The following is a 17,638-nucleotide window of genomic DNA, read 5'->3' on the forward strand; positions in this document are numbered from 1 at the left end:
GGTTTTGTAAAATGGAAATTTGTTCCCTGAGTCCAATATTATTCTAAAGTGTCAGTACCTCCACCAAAAAAAACCCTTTCCTATTAATTTTTATGTTTCTGTGCCCTTTGTTTTTTTTTGTTTTTTTTTTTGTTTTATGAATGTGGTTGGGGAAAATAATTATTTGATCCCCTGTAGATTTTTTAAGTTTGCCCACTTACAAAGAAATGAAGGGTCTATAATTTTGATCATAGGTGTATTTTTAATGATAGAAACAGAATATCAACCACAAATCCAGAAAAAACACATAAAACAAATGCTATAAATTAAGTTGCAGTTCATTGAGTAAAATAAGTATTTGATCCCCAAGCAAAACACGACTTAGTACTTGGTGGAGAAACCCTTGTTGGCAAGCACAGAGGTAAGACGTTTCTTGTAGTTGGTGACCAGGCTTGCACACATTTCAGAAGGGATTTTGGACCACTCTTCTTTACAAATCTTCTCTAAATCCTTAAGGTTTTTTGTCTGTCTCTTGGCAACACGAAGTTTCAGCTCCATTCATAAATTTTCTATAGGATTAAGATCTGCAGACTGGCTAGGCCACTCCATGGCCTTAATGTGTTTCTTCTTGAGCCACTTCATTGTTGCCTTGGCGGTATGTTTTGGGTCATTGCCATGCTGGAAGAATCATCCACAACCCACCTTCAGTGTTCTGGCTGAGGGAAATAGGTTCTCATCCAAGATTTTACAATACATGGCCCTGTCCATTCGCCCCTCAATGCAGCAGAGAAACAGCCCCAAAGCATAATATTTCCACCTCCGTGCTTGACTGTAGGGATGATGTTCTTAGGGTCCTAGTCAGTATTCTGCTTCCTCCAAACACAGTGAGTCAAGTTAATGCCAAAGAGCTTAATTTAGGCCTCATCTGACCACATCACTTTCTCCCAATCCTTCTTTGAATCATTTAGATGTCCATTGGCATGACTGTACATGTGCCTTCTTGAGGAGGGTGACTCGCTATGTTTGGAGGAAGAAAAATGCTGACTACGACCCTAAGAACACCATCCCTACAGTCAAGCACAGAAGAGGAAACATTATACTTTGGGGCAGTTTCTTTGCTAAAGGTACAGGCCAACTTTGCAGCATTGAGGGGCCAATGGACGGGGCCATGTATTGTAAAATCTTGGATGAGAAACTTCTTCCCTTAGCCAGAACATGGATGGGACGTGAATGGGTCTTCCAGCATGATAATGACCCAAAACATACTGCTAAGGCAACAAAGAAGTGGCTCAAGAAGAAGCACATTAAGGCCATGGACTGGCCTAGCCAGTCTCCAGATCTTAATCCTATAGAAAATTTATGGAGGGAGCTAAAACTTTGAGCTGCCAAGAGACAGCCAAGAAACCTTAAGGATTTAGAGAAGATCTGTCAAGAAGAGTGGACCAAAATCCCTCCTGAGATGTGTGCAAACTTGGTCACTAGCTACAAGAAACGTCTTACCACTGTGTTTGCCAACAAGGGTTTCTCCACCAAGTACTAAGTCATGTTTTGCTTGGGGATCAAATACTTATTTTACTCACTGAACTGCAACGTAATTTATAACATTTGTATCATGTGTTTTTTCTGGATTTTTGGTAGATATTCTGTCTCCATCATTTAAAATACACCTATGATAAAAATTATAGACCCTTAATTTCTTTGTAAGTGGGCAAACTTACAAAATCTGCAGGAGATCAAATAATTACTTACCCCACTGTATACCCACTGAAGTGACTAGCCTCAAGTGATATACAGAGATGAAACAATTCCTCCTACTTAAATTGTACCTGTTTATTTACAGCCCTTTCTTCTTAACAGCCTCCTAAAGCACGGGATGGGGATCTGATGTCACATCCAACACAGCATAGAGCAGATAGCTGAAAGTAATGTGACACCGGAGGGAATGGACACCCCCCCCCCCCCAATCCTGTGCAGTCTCATAGGGAAACATACACAGCTGAGGCTGTCAGTCACCTGCTGTGTGTTGGAGAGAGGTCAGGGACATCTCCAGGCATAGATACGACAGATGAACAGATGATTACTAATTATTTATAAAGCATTTCCTCTTTTAACTAATTGTTGGTGGCATGCCCTATACTTGAGATAGTAGCATGCTCTCTTGGTTTACAAACAATTTAAAGCAACCCCAGGAGGTTGAAATGAATGTTAATTTGCATGGTTCCTACACCATCTAGTCAGTCAAGCAAACATTTTTTTCCCAGTTCAAAAAAGCACAAATAATGTGCATTAGATTTAATGAAGGGCTGTACTTGAAGAGGGTATTAACTAGTGAATTATGGAAAAACAGAAAGTACGCTCATCTATAAATATCAGGGCCAGATTAAAAAATATAGAAAAAAGGAAGCAATAAGGTAAAAATTAGCATGTTTCCCTGCTGTCCCTGAAAAGGGATGTCACATAAACTAGTTGGCCCAGATAGTAAAACCCTGAGCCAAGGCAATTAGATTTCAATTGATGATATTGCTTATGTTCGCACACTGTGTACCGGAACATTTGATCACACAGTTGTCTGCATAGTGGGGGGCATGTCTGTGTAGAGATCTGCAATGTCTTCTTGCATAAAAATATTTCAGGTCCTTCTGTCAAAATTGGTTACTACTACTATGTACTGCATACTATGTATAACCATGCTAAGGAGTCACAGTGGTCATTGTGTATAAAATGACATGGTTCAGTATACAGAGCTTTTTTCTGTTTTGCCTATACTAAAAAAATGTATCTAACTGATCTAAGATGTAAGACATTGTTTTGCAAGTCAATGGCTGAGGCTCACTAACAGAAAATCTAGCAAAGGCCAATGAAAGACTTATACATGTGTATGAACCAATATAGATATAGTATAAGCGGATCAAGGATCCTTTGCATGTTGAATATCATGGAATGCATTATACCAGCTGCATCATGGATACAATAGAACTTCTGTTAAAAAAAAAAAAACAAGAAAAAAACACTAAACATAAGTGCTGGTTTCCCTCCTATGGGTTACGGAAATTGCCTATTTTTCTTAATGGCACCTCAACATAGACAATAGATGGTAATGACAACACACTAGAATGCACGTGCTGCATATTTTGGAGCACCACCTTGACAAAAATAGTACAGTTCACTTTTTTAAATGCACTGAGGTGCACTGTCAGCCCATTCAAAACAAATGAGCTTCCCTAACACATCAAGCCTTCGGACAACACATATGTTAACACACACACACCCAAGTGTGAATGGGACCAAAAAAGCAAAAAGATCAGACAAAAAGTTTTGAATGGCAAAAAAAGTTTTCTTAAAATGCCTTAGTTGTTCGCATCCATTGGCTGTATAATGCTGAATTTAAAAAATAAAATTGACCGAAACCCTTTAAAGGCCATAGGTATTGTAAGAACTGGATAAACTGCCATGAAGTCTGAAATACTGGATTCCATCAAAACAACAGAAGAATCCATTTTTTTTTACAGCTTTCTCAGAAATACATTTGTTAAAGTGACACTAAATATTCTTGTTCTCCAAAAAATAATCCATACACGTTCACTACTTAATGACCCTGTAATCTAGTTTTCATGAAATGGTTTCTTACTGTGTTTTTCTTCCTCCTAGTAAAATCCTCCATGAGCTTCTGAACCTCTCCTTTTTCCCCTAATTTCCATTTGTTTGGAACGAACAGTGCCATAGTCCATCTCAGGAGTGTGAGAGGGTGACTGTGTTCCTACATATATTGGGACCTTAGAGAACAATGTAACCACCCTCTAACCGTATGTTGGATCAAAGCAGGAAAAAAAAGGGAATTGGAGATTTGGAAGAGGCTCAGAGCAATAGTACTATTTTTTATTAGGAGTACGTATGTGAATATATATAATTTTTGTTTAAATCACAGTTTAGTGTCACGTTAACAAATAAATAAGTATATGCTACTTGTGGACACTACTACAAACTTTAAAATCTAAAACAGGACACAGGGATATTTACTGAAACTGAAGCATGCAAAATCTGGCGCAACTGTGCATAGAAACCAATCAGCTTCCAGGCTTTAGCCCCCCGTTCACATCGGCGCGATTTGACATGCAATTTAAAATCGCAGCCTATTGCACTGAAATGCGGGTTTGAAATTGGGCGAGTTCAGCTGAACTTGCCCGATTTCAAACCCGCGTTCAGTGTGAATGAGGGCTTATTGTCAAAGCTTAATTGAACAAGCTGAAGTTAGAAGTCAATTGGCTACCATGCACAGCTGAACCAGATTCCGGGTGCTCCGGGTATAGTAAATATCTCCCCCAATAATATGCTTTTAACTATGCACCTAAGAATCCAGAAATCTGAGAAAACTTGCCCTGATTGCCATAATATTGGATGCTTGATAGGCTTCATAATAAGGAAACCTGTACCAAAGCCATCTTTTGAATCAGTTACAAAAACCAGATCAAGAGATGGTACTAATTTCAGCAGTAGCAAACCACTCCTAGCCTTGGGGGAACCCAGCTGTCAGCCATATAAGATGCTTTTGGCCAACTGTTTCATTACCTTGATGAAAGGGGTGTCTGATTATATTCCCTTCCTTATATATAAATGCAGCCAGTCCAGGCCTGTGTGCTTACACTCACACCATCTAGTCACATATCAGCATTTTATCATTTATCACCAATGTCGGTAAAACAAAAACTACCGCTTTTTTTATTGTGTATTTTACAATTACCGTTCCTAGATTTCCTATAGCTGTGCAACAATCTGGAATAATTAATGATCTGACATATCATTGTATCATTTATCACCCATGTCAGTAAAACAAAAAAGTTACCACTTGCCCTTTTTTTTTTTTTTTTTTTACAATTACCGTTCCTAGATTTTCTATAGCTGTGCAGCAATATGGAATAATTAATAAGCTGATGTCTGCTTAAATTGCTGGCTGATGATCAGAATTTCACTGTACTTAATTTTGTAATTTACAATTATAAAATACTTAAAGTAATGAATGTATACAAAGAACATCAAGTGTATTTCTATACTATTTTCTGTATGATATCCTATCGTAATGACTGAGCAATAGTTATTATAACTTTGCTATTGTATGGAAGACAGCACCATCTAGTGGATACAGCAAAATATTACTAAATACACCAGCAAGGTCTGCTTTTCCACTAAATAACAAAAATAATCATTTGTAGGGAAAAAAAAAAAAAATAGTTCTCTTGCAAGTTGACTTGTAAGTTGACAGCACATGAAAGTAAGGAAATCGTAATAAGGACTAAGGTTTTGGGAACTTTTTTTTTTTTACTGACATTTTTTAAATAATATGTTTATCATAAAGCAATTATACTCTACATATCAATACACTTAAGCGAACATACAGTGGTTGATCCACTAAAGGGATAGATACTCGTCACACAACAAAGGAAATAATAATTTAGTAAAGTTTAGTGAAGTGGTGTTTCCTTAATCGCCCATTTTTTTATTTCCTTTGAACATGATTGGGAGTTCATTAGGCTAAGTGAACAGTCTTTTCCTTTAGTATCAATACACATAACCAGAGGTTATTGATGCCTAGATGCCCAGGACAAATTTAGCAGCATCAGCAGGCAGTTAACTTGACAAGGATTCAGGTTCACACTGTAGCGGGTCTGGAAACATGTAAATCGCACTCATTCCCCAAGCCACAGGCTTAGCACATACTGCTCTTTTGCAGATACGCGGTGGTGCCATTCATTCTCAATGGCTCCCCCGTGTATTGGAAAAAGTGGTGCCTTTTCAGGTGTGTGAAATCACATGGTGCCGTAGAACCATGCTGTTCTGTGCAGCTGCGTTTAAAAAAAAATGTCAGAGAATTTTCCCTGCATTTCCCGCAGGTACAGCAACCCATTCAAATGAATAGGCTTTTGTTCCCATGCAAAAGCGGGTCCCCCTACAGCGTGAACTGAACAGGAAAAAACTCGAATTTGTATACCTCAAATATATATGATATATTTTAAGGACAAATAAGAATTTATCTGGCGTTCTGTGGGAATAGGACCTGTTAGTGACATTCAGGATCGAAATCCACAAGTCATGCAAAGTCTTGGCTGGTGATATTTATCAATGTATTTCCAGCAAGGGGCATCATGCTAGGGAACAATAATGTACAGATAATGACCCGGAAGGGGTTAATCGAATGGAGACACAAAAAAGGTGTCTAGCTGCTGCAGTTTATTGGTAATGCTCATTGCATCTAGTAATGAAACCTGCAGTGTAGGGGTTAAAGAGCAATTCCAGGCAACAAATGAAAGCAGTCAGTGATTGTCTTATGATATCTAGAAAACACTGCAACAGTGCTTAAAGCAGAACTGTGCCCAGATCTTGCTAACTGAAGTATTTTCATATATTCTGTAAGCAGTAGAAGCTTTTAAAAACAAGCCATACCTAAAATCTTAATTTTTAAACATGGTTCAGAAATTCAATTTTCAAAGTTCACAACAAATTTATTGAAATCTTAATTCTTTCCCTATTAGGCTTTATACACAGGGGCCCATTAGAATACTCCTATCTATGCTGGATCCTACTGCCAGTAAAATTAGGCATAAAATATGCTTGTTTTGCTGCATAATTCTATGTGCATTTACAGACATGGCAAAAACTCATTCTAATGGCTAGAATGCTCATTTATTCTAGCTACTAGAATAAATACTGTATATACACATATGTGCACATTTAAATGAGTTTATGTGCATAAATTATGCCAGTATGCTCCTCTCTGACTGAAGGTTTGGGCCATTTTTTATGTCCCTGAACACTGCTTCAAAATACGAATCTAAATACCACAATGTGAATGGGTTACGTTCAGAAGGCAGCTAACAGCTTCTTGCTCAGTGCTCGTTGGTTGCTAGGATGCTACTGGCTGTCGGTGTCCCAGCAACCATTGATGCATCCCCAGCCCCATTCAGCTGATGGCCAAGAGGTTTTCTGGCCAAAGCCGAATGTAAAACAAGCAGACGTCACTGATCAAATATGGCCATGGCCTTTTGGTTGCACTGACTTTGATTTGGTTCACATTAACATTTGCAATTTGCGAACAGGGCTCATAATTTGAACTTATGCACATTCACAAATCACTACTGCTGGTTAGGAATATGACAATAGTTTATTGTCCATAGTCTCACTCAGTTTACCTTGATGTGCATATGAATGCCAGCTTTCACATTAAAACTTACAAGGCAGTTTTGAATTTGATTGCTGGCTTTGAAAAAGTTCCCAACCCTTTTTTTTTACGATGAGTTTCCCATATGTAAAAGACAAGAAGTAGCCTGCAGTGGGTATCTCTGGGAACAGGGGTTGTCAAATCAACAGATTACTGACAAAAGGGGCCTATGATGAACTGGGTCGTTAAAGTACTGAGCAGGCACAATGTAAACCTTGTATTAATGTGATATAATAACTAAACAGATGGAATAACTGAAGCAAATCTTCACACAATTTATTGTGTGAACATTCTCAAATCCTTTAGTAAATCGGTCTCATTGGCTGTATGTGATACTTAAAGTGATAGTTCACCTTTAACACCCTACAAACTCCCCCTCACCCCAGTCCTCGCTTTATTTACCCCTTTTCTTCTCCTTCTTTCTCCAAGCTTCCATATAGGAGTGATTAGATTGCCCTGCAGAATGAAGAGGGGGAAGAGTGCGGATTTCGAGTTCCTGGATCACTACACTGGCTGCATGGGCACTGACAACTCACTACCCACGGAGGTAAGTACAGCAGGGACCAGGAGGTGGGGAGGGTGTACGGTGTTCATTCACTATTTCATCTTTTCTGAAAAGGTGAAATAGCCCTTTAAAGAAAACAATTCAGGGGTCAGATGTCCGCTGAAGTTTAATATTTGGTACCCTGTCAAGTGTCTGACCTCATCCATTGGGGTCGATTTACTAAAAGAGTAGAGATGATTTACTTAGCAAGTTGAACGTTTGTTCACTTTGAGTACACATTATTATGCTGACAAAAAATCCTGTTTTTTTTCCAGTTGTATTTGCATATTTTTGGCTCTTCAAAGTGAACACAGGTTTAACGTATTTAAAACCTCTCTAGGTTTACTATGACTATAAATAGATTGTTGGTGTCAAGCTGGACCAAACAAACTATTTTCCTTAATATTAGATGTGCTCTCCGGAAGTGTTGTACAAACTATCTTCATCTCATCCTGAGGAAGCCTTGCATTCATTCATAAATTACAAGACTTCCTATGAATGGCTGAGCGGCGCTCAGCTTGACTTGATTTTGTTCCAGAAACCGAAGTCCCCATACCACTGCTGCAACACAGAGCTGTATACGGTATGTAGTTGATGATTGTACAGCACTCCCAGCGGTGCGTCTATTATTAAAGGATATACAGTAGTCCATTTGGGCCAGCTTGGCTCAAATTAAGTATTTAAATTCATAGACAACCCAGAGTTAGGCTTTAACAACATTTATTTTGTAAAGTGAAATACACTTTGCCAAGTGATCATTCTCTACTCCTTTAGAGAAGAAATCCCACAGTTTCTATGTTTGTATGATGCCATCTGTGATTCCCCTTCACTTTTTGTCCTATAGCTACAACAGGAAGTGAGAGGAAACTTCTATAAAGTAATAGGGCAAATTGGGGCACAGGGGGCAATAAAAACCCGACAGGTGTTCTAATCCCTCACCGCTCTACCCAAAACTGAAAGAAAAAAAGTTTTGCCTTTAGTTGTACTTTAAAGATGAATATTCAAGTTCCTAAAAAGTCCCAATTGTGACTTTTTTTTTAAGATTAATTCCCTAAACAGTTTTTGGTATTAATTATTTTTGGTGGGGACTTGAGTTCAATCTTTTGTCTTAAGCCAACCAGAATATAATAGTATTGAAGATAAGATATGTGAGTTGCACAACGTGTATCTTGATCTATGGGTAGTTAAAGTGAATCTGTATTTTTCAAACAGCGTACAGCAACAGGTTCACTTTATCCACAAACACACAATCCCTGAATGTAACTGAGCTTAATTACAATATAAAATATCAGTCAAAATCCATAATTGTGATAATAATCTTGACAAGGTATAAAGAACTGGGTCTACTGATCAGACAAAATTTCTTAAACCTGTACTATATATATAATGTTGTTGTCTGTAGCAAGTCTCCTTCAGTGCCTTCACTTAATTTACAGCGTTACCTGTGGGCTGACTGACTGTTGGGGAGCATTAAAAATACAAAGCAAGTATACATGGCTAAGCCAGCCCTCCTCCACTTCCCACATGGCAGTGCTCAGGCCTTCCACTTTGCTAATTATTTTGAAAGTGCCATGTAGTTAAATGATCTTATACAGAGTACAGGTGTACTTTAAATCCACTATTAAATATATATATATATATATATATATATATATATATATATATATATATATATATACACACACACATATACAGTGGGGATAATAATTATTTGATCCCCTGCAGATTATGTAAGTTTGCCCACTTACAAAGGAATAAAGGGTCTATATTTTTTATCATAGGTGTATTTTAAATGATAGAGACAGAATATCAACAAAAAATCCAGAAAAAGCACATAAACTTGGTGGAGAAACCCTTGTTGGCAAGCACAGAGGTAAGATGTTTCTTGTAGTTAGTGACCAGGTTTGCACACATTTCAGGAGAGATTTAGGTCCACTCTTCTTTACAGATCTTCTCTAAACCTTTAAGGTTTCTTGGCTGTTGGGGCTGATGCTATGGGACTGTTTCTCTTCTAAAGGTACAGACCAACTTTGTCGCATTGAGGGGCCAATGGATGGAGCAATGTATTATAAAATCTTGGACGAGACCCTTCTTCCCTCAGCCAGAACACTGAAGGTGGGTCATGGATCGGTCTTTCAGCATGACAATGACCCAAAACATACCGCCAAGGCAACAAAGGAGTGGCTCAAGAAGAAGCACATTAAGATCATGGAGTGGCCCAGCCAGTCTCCAGACCTTAATCCTATAGAAAATTTATGGAGGGAGCTGAAACTTCGAGTTGCCAGGAGACAGCCAAGAAACTTTAAGGATTTAGAGAAGATCTATAAAGAGGAGTCGATCAAAATCCCTCCTGAAATGTGTGTAAACCTGGTAACCAACTACAAGAAACGTCTTACCTCTGTGCTTGCCAACAAGGGTTTCTCCACCAATACTAAGTCATGTTTTGTTTGGGGATCAAATACTTTTTTTACTCACTTACTGGAGTGCAAATCAATTTATAACATTTATATCATGTGTTTTTTAAGGATTTTTGGTTGATATTCTGTATCTATCATTTAAAATACACCTATGATAAAAAAATATGGATGGTAAATAAATATATGGATAAAATATATATATATATATATATATATATATATATATATATATATATATATATATTTTTTTTTTTTTTTTTTTTTTTTTTTTCATACATACATACTGGATATATGTTCTTCAATAGTCTTTTAAAAGTGTTGAAGTAAAAATAAAAAAAAATCATAATAACTTTTGTAAATTAATTCTGTGTAGCTTACCACTTAAAGTGCATGTTCATCTTTGTAAAAAAAAAAAAAAAAAAAAGTGGCTTGGCCAAGTCCCCCTCCCAGCAGAGGAGGTAAAAAAGAAACATGTCATAAAGGTAAACATATACTTCTGTTGGAAGAATATTCGTGTGCACATGTGTGTACATGAACATGGCCCAGTACTAGAGATAAGCTATCTTTAAAAGCGGACAGTGGGGTTGATTTACTAAAACTGGAGAGTGCAAAAACTGGTGCAGCTGTACATGGTAGCCAATAAACTTTTTACTTCAGCTTGTTCAATTAAGCTTTGACAATAAAACCTGGAAGCTGGTTTCTATGCAGAGCTGCAGCAGATTTTACACTTTCCAGCTTTAGTAAATCTCCCCCAGTCTGTCTGACTAATTGACTTGTCATGTCAGAAATAACATGTGGCAAACAATTTTTGCAAAGCGATTATGATTTTTATAACATAGATTGCCATGCTACAGTATTGAAGCGGACCTTCACACGCCCACGGCCCTCTCCTCCTCTCAATCCTGCTCCCCCTCCGCAGCACTGATATTGTTTTTTTTTGTTTATTTACTTACATGTTTTTTTCTTCTATCAAAGGCTCGGCCAGCCCCGCCCCCCCCCAGTTTCTGAAATTCGCCTAGGCGAATGACACGGTGCCCCCTGTGCCTCCTGAGATGCATGATGTGCAGTCCTATTCAGAAAAGAGAAGGAGAGGGGGGCCTAGCGAGGTTTGTACCCAGAAGAGCCAACAGCTGTCACAGACAACATGGCGGCGCCAGACCCATGCAGCGGCTGCAAAGAGGAGGATCCCAGCAGCTCATCGCTGGACCCGCTGGCTAGGAAAGTATGCTTACTGTGCTGAAGAATGTAAAAAGAAAGCAGGGAAAAAAAATCCCCTAATTTATATTGACCGTATGCTTGTTCAAGGTCTGTAACTTGGAAGTATTGAAACTGGACACTGACAGCCAGATAGCATTCTAGAAGGTGGTATGCAATAGAAACCTCCATATTTCTCTTAAGATTGGTAAGCTTGCTGTTGCAAGTAAACTTTTACATTGTATGCTTACCTTCCCATTATACACTGTTAACTACTATTATGTTAAATAATAGTTTGTTTTAAATATAATTTATGTCTTGTTGTACACTATGCAAAATATATTTAAGTAATCTTAACCAATCACAAGGAGTAGACAAAGTAAATTTCTTAGTGTAGGGTCTAGTTTTTCACTTAACATTCCAATTGAAAGGTAGAAATGAAAAACAAAGTTAACTAGTCTTGCTACTACCAGGAGGTAGAAGCACTAGTATATATGTTATTGTGGATGCATTTGCATTCTATAACTCTCAGGCATACGGGTGGAGATTTTTAACAGCAAAGAACTGAACGAACCACAATATCAGTGCCATTATAAAATATAGCCGGATAAATCGGGGAAAGAGAGGGTTGTCATAGTGAAACAGGGATATTAGCATGTATCTAGTGTTATATAACATATATAATGTGTATGTGCATGTGTTGCATGTGTTGATGTGCTTCCTCTGTACAGAACACATGGGCTGTAAATTTGACAATTTTGAAAATACATATCTCATTTTAAATTATGCAAAAAGTTAGGAAACATTTGTAAAATTAAAGCTATATAATGTGTACGAAGGTTAAATTCCATACTTGCCTTAGCAATGTGGTTTGTACATCATATAATAATGTAAACACCATCCAAACACTTTTAGTAACAATAAAGCTCATGCATACCAACTGGAGAAAAAAAGTGGCAGTGATGTCCAAAGTAACTAGTCACATGTGATGGATACAACTTGGTTACTCTGGCAATCAACTTTACTCTTTTTTCTTCTAACATCTATAATATAACCTGTGTGTATTGATGCCAAAGAGGGTTGATGACACCTTTAAAAACAGTACAAACTTTTGTGTATCAGTGAGTAAATGGAGGAAGTGTGGGCTAAGTTCTCATATTGCAGATATAAGACAATTTGTAGTACATAAAAACATACTGTAAAGTCAACCAATTTTCTGTATACATGTATACCCCTATGCATGGGGTAGCACCTTTTAATGTTGCAGAAAATCCACTATTTTATCAGGGCATGCTGCATGCATTCATATGTAACAATTGGTTGCATTGTTTGTTACATTGTTTAATGCGTTTATTTGATTAGAATCCAGAAGCAAAGGATAGCAAAGCAAGAAGACCCAGTTGCGAGAACACAGAAGAGTTTTGCTGAAGCTAGTGCATCCAAAACCAAAGCAATTAAAAGAAGCGCAAGCTATGTTAGGAATCATCGTATCTTGTCAAGTTTAATATTACGATTTATTTTATGACATCAGTTACATCGCCAAAAAAAAAAAAAAAAAAAAAAAAAAAACACTATCTAACTCAAAAACAATACTGTGTCTAAAATCCTGCAGTCATCCAAAAAAGAAAATCAGACTTACCAGGGACATGTCTAGACTGCTGGCTTGAAAGGATCTGTTAACTTGTACGTATTTAAAATTTTCTACAAACTGGAATGACTTTAAAATGTGCCACTCGTTGCAAGCACATACTCTTTTTTTCTAATTTTAAAAACACTGTTTCCATACTACATTAAAAATCAGAATATTGCCAATGTTTCACAAAAAAACATATAATAATAATAATTTCATTATATATGAGGCAATATCATAACCCTATTTTCTTCACCACTAACCTGCCTCAGACACGTTGGCTACTGTTGAACGATCACTAGTTACAGATGGAAGTGTTGACATTTCAGATCCAGGCGTTAAATCTGCTTTACCTGGTTCAACTGCAACCTCAAAGTCTTTGTCTCTGTCATTAAGCTCAGAAAAATTGAAATCTGTAGAAGTCTCATTATCACTAAGACTATCAGAGGTACTTTGACCCGAACCACTTTCTTCATCACCAGTCAGTACTGCCCAAGAATTCGATTCAGATGTATTTTCCACGGCCATGTACTCCGTCTGGATGCGGGTCTCCAGTAAAGTCATGTCACTCTGCTTCTTAGGTTCAGTGCTTGGGGTTGTAGAAAAGCTTCTTTCTTCAAAGTCTGGGCTTATTTGAATGTCCGATGCAGCTGTTGACAAGGCACTTCCTTCTTCTGCTGTCTCACTGAGCTCACTCAAGCTTAAATTATTCTTCGCTGATACAGGCTCTACATAACTACTAACATCAGCTACTACATTTTCTTGGGTTTCTGTACGTGATGTGGAATCTGTACTAGCTACAACAAGATAACCATCATCCACTACAGAAGAGCCCGTTTTGGTATCAGAGCTGACAGTAGACAACACATCAGTTGGTGTTTGAGATGTAGCAGATAATACTGATAATGTGCTAGGACTCTCACTGTTTGGAGAATCAGCTGTAACAGAAACATATACATTTGGTAAAATAATATGATGGAGAACAGAATCTTTAGCTTCAGTATCAAGTGCAGAGGTGGATAACACACTGCCTTTAGAATATTGTGAAGACACAACAGAAATGCCATGCGTAGGATAAGCGTATGGTGGAGTATGGTAATAAAGGGTAGCATCTTGCTGGGTTAACGTATTGACAGGCAGCACTGGAGTAGAAACCGCATGAGATTTTGCAGAAAATAAAAAAGGCACAGTATCTACAGGCTGAACAGTTATGCCATTATCATGTGACAATGATACAATTTCATCTGAATTTACATTAGTGAAAAAATGAGGTTCAATGACATTTTCATGCAAGACTGACATTGTTTGTTGTGCGTATGCAGGCTCAACAGAACTTGGGGACAAAGAAATATAAACAGACTGAACATATGTAGAATGCAACAAAGACTCAGCGGTAGCACCAACAGAAGAAGGCAGCAGCAGATAGCCAGTGTTAGCGCCTATGTAACGGTAACTGGATGTTTCATTCAACTCTCCAACACTGGGCACAGCCAAAGCAATGCTAGTATTAGGCAATTGTGAGGCCATTTGTGTCAGTGATTCATTGATGGCTTTTTCTGATGTTTCATTAAAGATTTCCTGAGTTGGCAAAGGAAGCATATCAGTAGAAGCAGAGACAGTTTTTGAGGCTGCAGCAAGCATAGATTTAAGCAATATATCACCAGAGGTTGTTGTTACAGAATTCACTGGCTGAACAAGTAGCAGATTTTCTGACATTGCATTAATGTCAGCATCAAAATTCCTGGCAGTGGGTAGAGACACTGAGTGGATGTCAGGTGAAGACTGAGTGTCCCTAATTACACTGGATGAAGAAAGGTCTGCCATGACTTCATGATTTGCACCTGAAGCTATTTCACCATAAGTGGAGGTAGTCTGAGATCCAGTGTCATCTACTTTAAGACTTGTGGTAACTGGCTTGCTTTGATTAAGATCAAGTGTGTTATATTTAACATCAACTATTGTAGCAGCTGGGGTCTCATTATGGCTTTTCAAACCATCTATCCCATCAAAAAAGAACCCACTACCAGAGAATGTTTCTGAGTTCTCCCCATCCTGAATCGCGGAGTGTGTAGGCTGAAGTAAAACATCCTCTGGTGTTATTACAGTACTTGGCTTAAGATACAGTTCAGTGCTAAGCTTTGTTATTAAGGTACCCTGGTGAAATACCCCCACAGAATCATGCAAGAACACCGAAGAGTCAGAGGTAACAGCAAAGGATTCTGTGGAAGCCATATTATTAGACAAAGAATAGGCAGGTTCAGACACCACAGAAAGTGCATGCATCTTTAAATCAGTGCTTGGTGTTTCAAGTTGTGAAATAAATGGAACATTATTAAAGGTGTCACCCTCATGACCAAATGTTAACATCTCAGAAGCAGCATGAGCAGTCTGATGTGGTGTCACATCAGAATAATGTGTTTGGCTTGGCTGAACTAAAACACTGGTTTCAGGCAAGGCCAAAGAAACATGCAAAGAAAGTGTATCAGTTGCAACCGTCTGCGTGACTTGTGAAAACATTTCAGATACTGCATGATGGCGTAACACTTTACTAGCGGAGAAAGCGGAGGAAAATGTATGCAAACGTATGCCATCATTGGAAGACAAGGAAGGTTCGAATGATACATCGACATTGGGAAATACAGGAGTGACATGCAGGGTCGGACCAATATCTGAAGCGGCAGGGGTAGCTTTTAGGAACTGGTTACCAGACAACAAGGGGGTAACTAGAGGAATAACTTCACTAGTGTAGGAGGGTTGAAGACGTATCTCACCATTAAATATTGGTTGTGTTGTCTGAGCGAATACCTCACTCGGAGAAGTAGAGCCATGTTGTCCAAAGCTTGGGGAAATAGGCTGAAATTTTTCAACTGGGGAAAAAGTAGACGTTGAAAAGTAGGGTCTCTCTATTTCAGGAAGAACAGTAGATGGCTCTAGATCTTTCTTGCTTGAAGAAGAGGACAATGGTTGTTGTGATGAGGATGACAATGCAATCTCAGATGTAGTAACAGAACTCATGTCTAGACCCTTCTTAGCTTCAGGTTGGGAAGTAGCATTAAATGCTTCATATTTCTCATCACTCAATGTGCTTTTAATGACCTCATAGGTGCTGTCACTGGTATATTCTTCTGGAGCTTGTGAGGAAACTGGATCTGTTGAAGATGTCTCATCTGATGTAAATGCTGCAGAAAAGGTAGTCAGAGTAGTTACAGAAGTGTCACTAATAACATTCTGAGGTCTCTGGGAAGGCATTAAAATCCTCTTTTTCCAGCTGGTTGTGGTCAGCAAAAGATCATTAGTAGCACTGGTCTGGATATCATTTGCTGAGGGTGGTTTGGTAGTGACAGTGTCATTAAGCATCCATATGTCAACCTTACTTTTTAACTCTGTGCTTCTTTTGTCTTCATCATCTTCCTCTTGTTCGCTTGTTTTCAAATCTTCTTTATATTTATCAGTAGTTGTAGCAACATATGTTTTGGATGTAGCTTGCAAGGTAGGATACAGCAAAGTTTTGAGACTATCATGCTCATGTAGCTGCAAAGTTTCTGGTGTTGTTTTATATGACTTGGAACTCTTCTCTTCCAAATTGCGAACAGTTGGTTCTTGGGTCCCTTTTTCTTGCATTTGATTTTTGGTTCTAGTAGTGTGTGAAGTTAATTCATATATGTCCTCATCGGTGTTCTGCCAAAGAACACAAAGATTTCATAATTCTTTCAAGAATATATACCCATACATATATTTATAGATAAAACGTAACATAGCAAAGTATAATTTTTTTATTCCCTTCTATCTATTGAAATGTATTTTTTCTTTTGTGACCAGAGGTATTTTAAGCCTTAAAGTAGAACTTAAAGTGTTACTAAACCCAGGATCCTGCATTCACTATATCTGGTCTCCCACAGTACAAAGAACATGGAAATGCAATAATTTTAGTAAATATAAACTGCTAAATACCTTTTTCTTGTCAGCAGTATATAGCAGTCTTGTGACTTTTATCAGTGCCTGGTTAAAGCTTGTAGGAGGAGTTTTCATAGTGCACTGGCTGTCAGGATGCAGGACCCCAGACCCTCTGTCTGGACTGTACTGATCACATGCACTCTCCCAAGAAAAAAAAACTCTCTAGCAATACACACCAAACTGAGCATGTGCAGCCTGACTCCAGTAACTCTGTCTTCTCCGGACATGTTTGGGGGGCAATGCAAGAAGGGGAGGATCTGTGCATACAGGATCAGACAGTATTTTTACACAATGCAGATGATTAACCCCTTAGGTTCCACAGTGAGTATAACAAGCATGCTTTACTGCATATACAGACTGATTTTACTGTTGTGGGTTTAGTAACACTTTAAGTTTTTCATAGAGTGGAAAGGGATTCGAAAACCTGTCAAGTTTGTATTTCTGCCTGCATCCCCTTTGGGAGAGTCACCCTCTCTATCTGCCATGGTGATCAATGTAACAGAGAATTAAATTGAAAGAAAAACACACATTTTGAGTTGTTACCAGAACAGGAATAGAAAGGAAATCTTCAAACAGGAACACTAATTCTGATGACCCTGGTAACAACCTGGAATTTTCCTCACTTTGGAGGGATATCTTCTTACTTCCTGTTGTGACTATGGGGCAGTAAGTGAATGGAAATCTCCGCAATGCGACACAAAAAATTTAAG

At 38.2% G+C, this 17,638-nt stretch overlaps 1 protein-coding gene across 6 annotated transcripts in view; it reads right to left on the reverse strand.

Annotated features, from left to right (window-relative positions):
- The window catches only part of PTPRZ1 (protein tyrosine phosphatase receptor type Z1), a 375,560-nt gene that overhangs the window by 130,474 nt on the left and 227,448 nt on the right, over nt 1-17,638 (reverse strand). For 3 of the 6 annotated variants that reach the window (XM_073619800.1, XM_073619799.1, XM_073619798.1), the window contains exons 12-13: nt 15,746-16,652; nt 13,238-13,912 (exon numbers count right to left, since the gene is read on the reverse strand). In XM_073619800.1, coding sequence (XP_073475901.1) covers nt 13,238-13,912; nt 15,746-16,652 — 1,582 coding nt within the window. Of the gene's footprint in view, nt 1-13,237; nt 16,653-17,638 lie in introns of all 6 variants that reach the window. The other 3 variants (XM_073619802.1, XM_073619801.1, XM_073619797.1) reach the window with 2 other exon arrangements.

This window comes from Aquarana catesbeiana, linkage group LG03 (assembly GCF_042186555.1).
Source record: "Aquarana catesbeiana isolate 2022-GZ linkage group LG03, ASM4218655v1, whole genome shotgun sequence".
Taxonomy (NCBI): domain Eukaryota; kingdom Metazoa; phylum Chordata; class Amphibia; order Anura; family Ranidae; genus Aquarana; species Aquarana catesbeiana.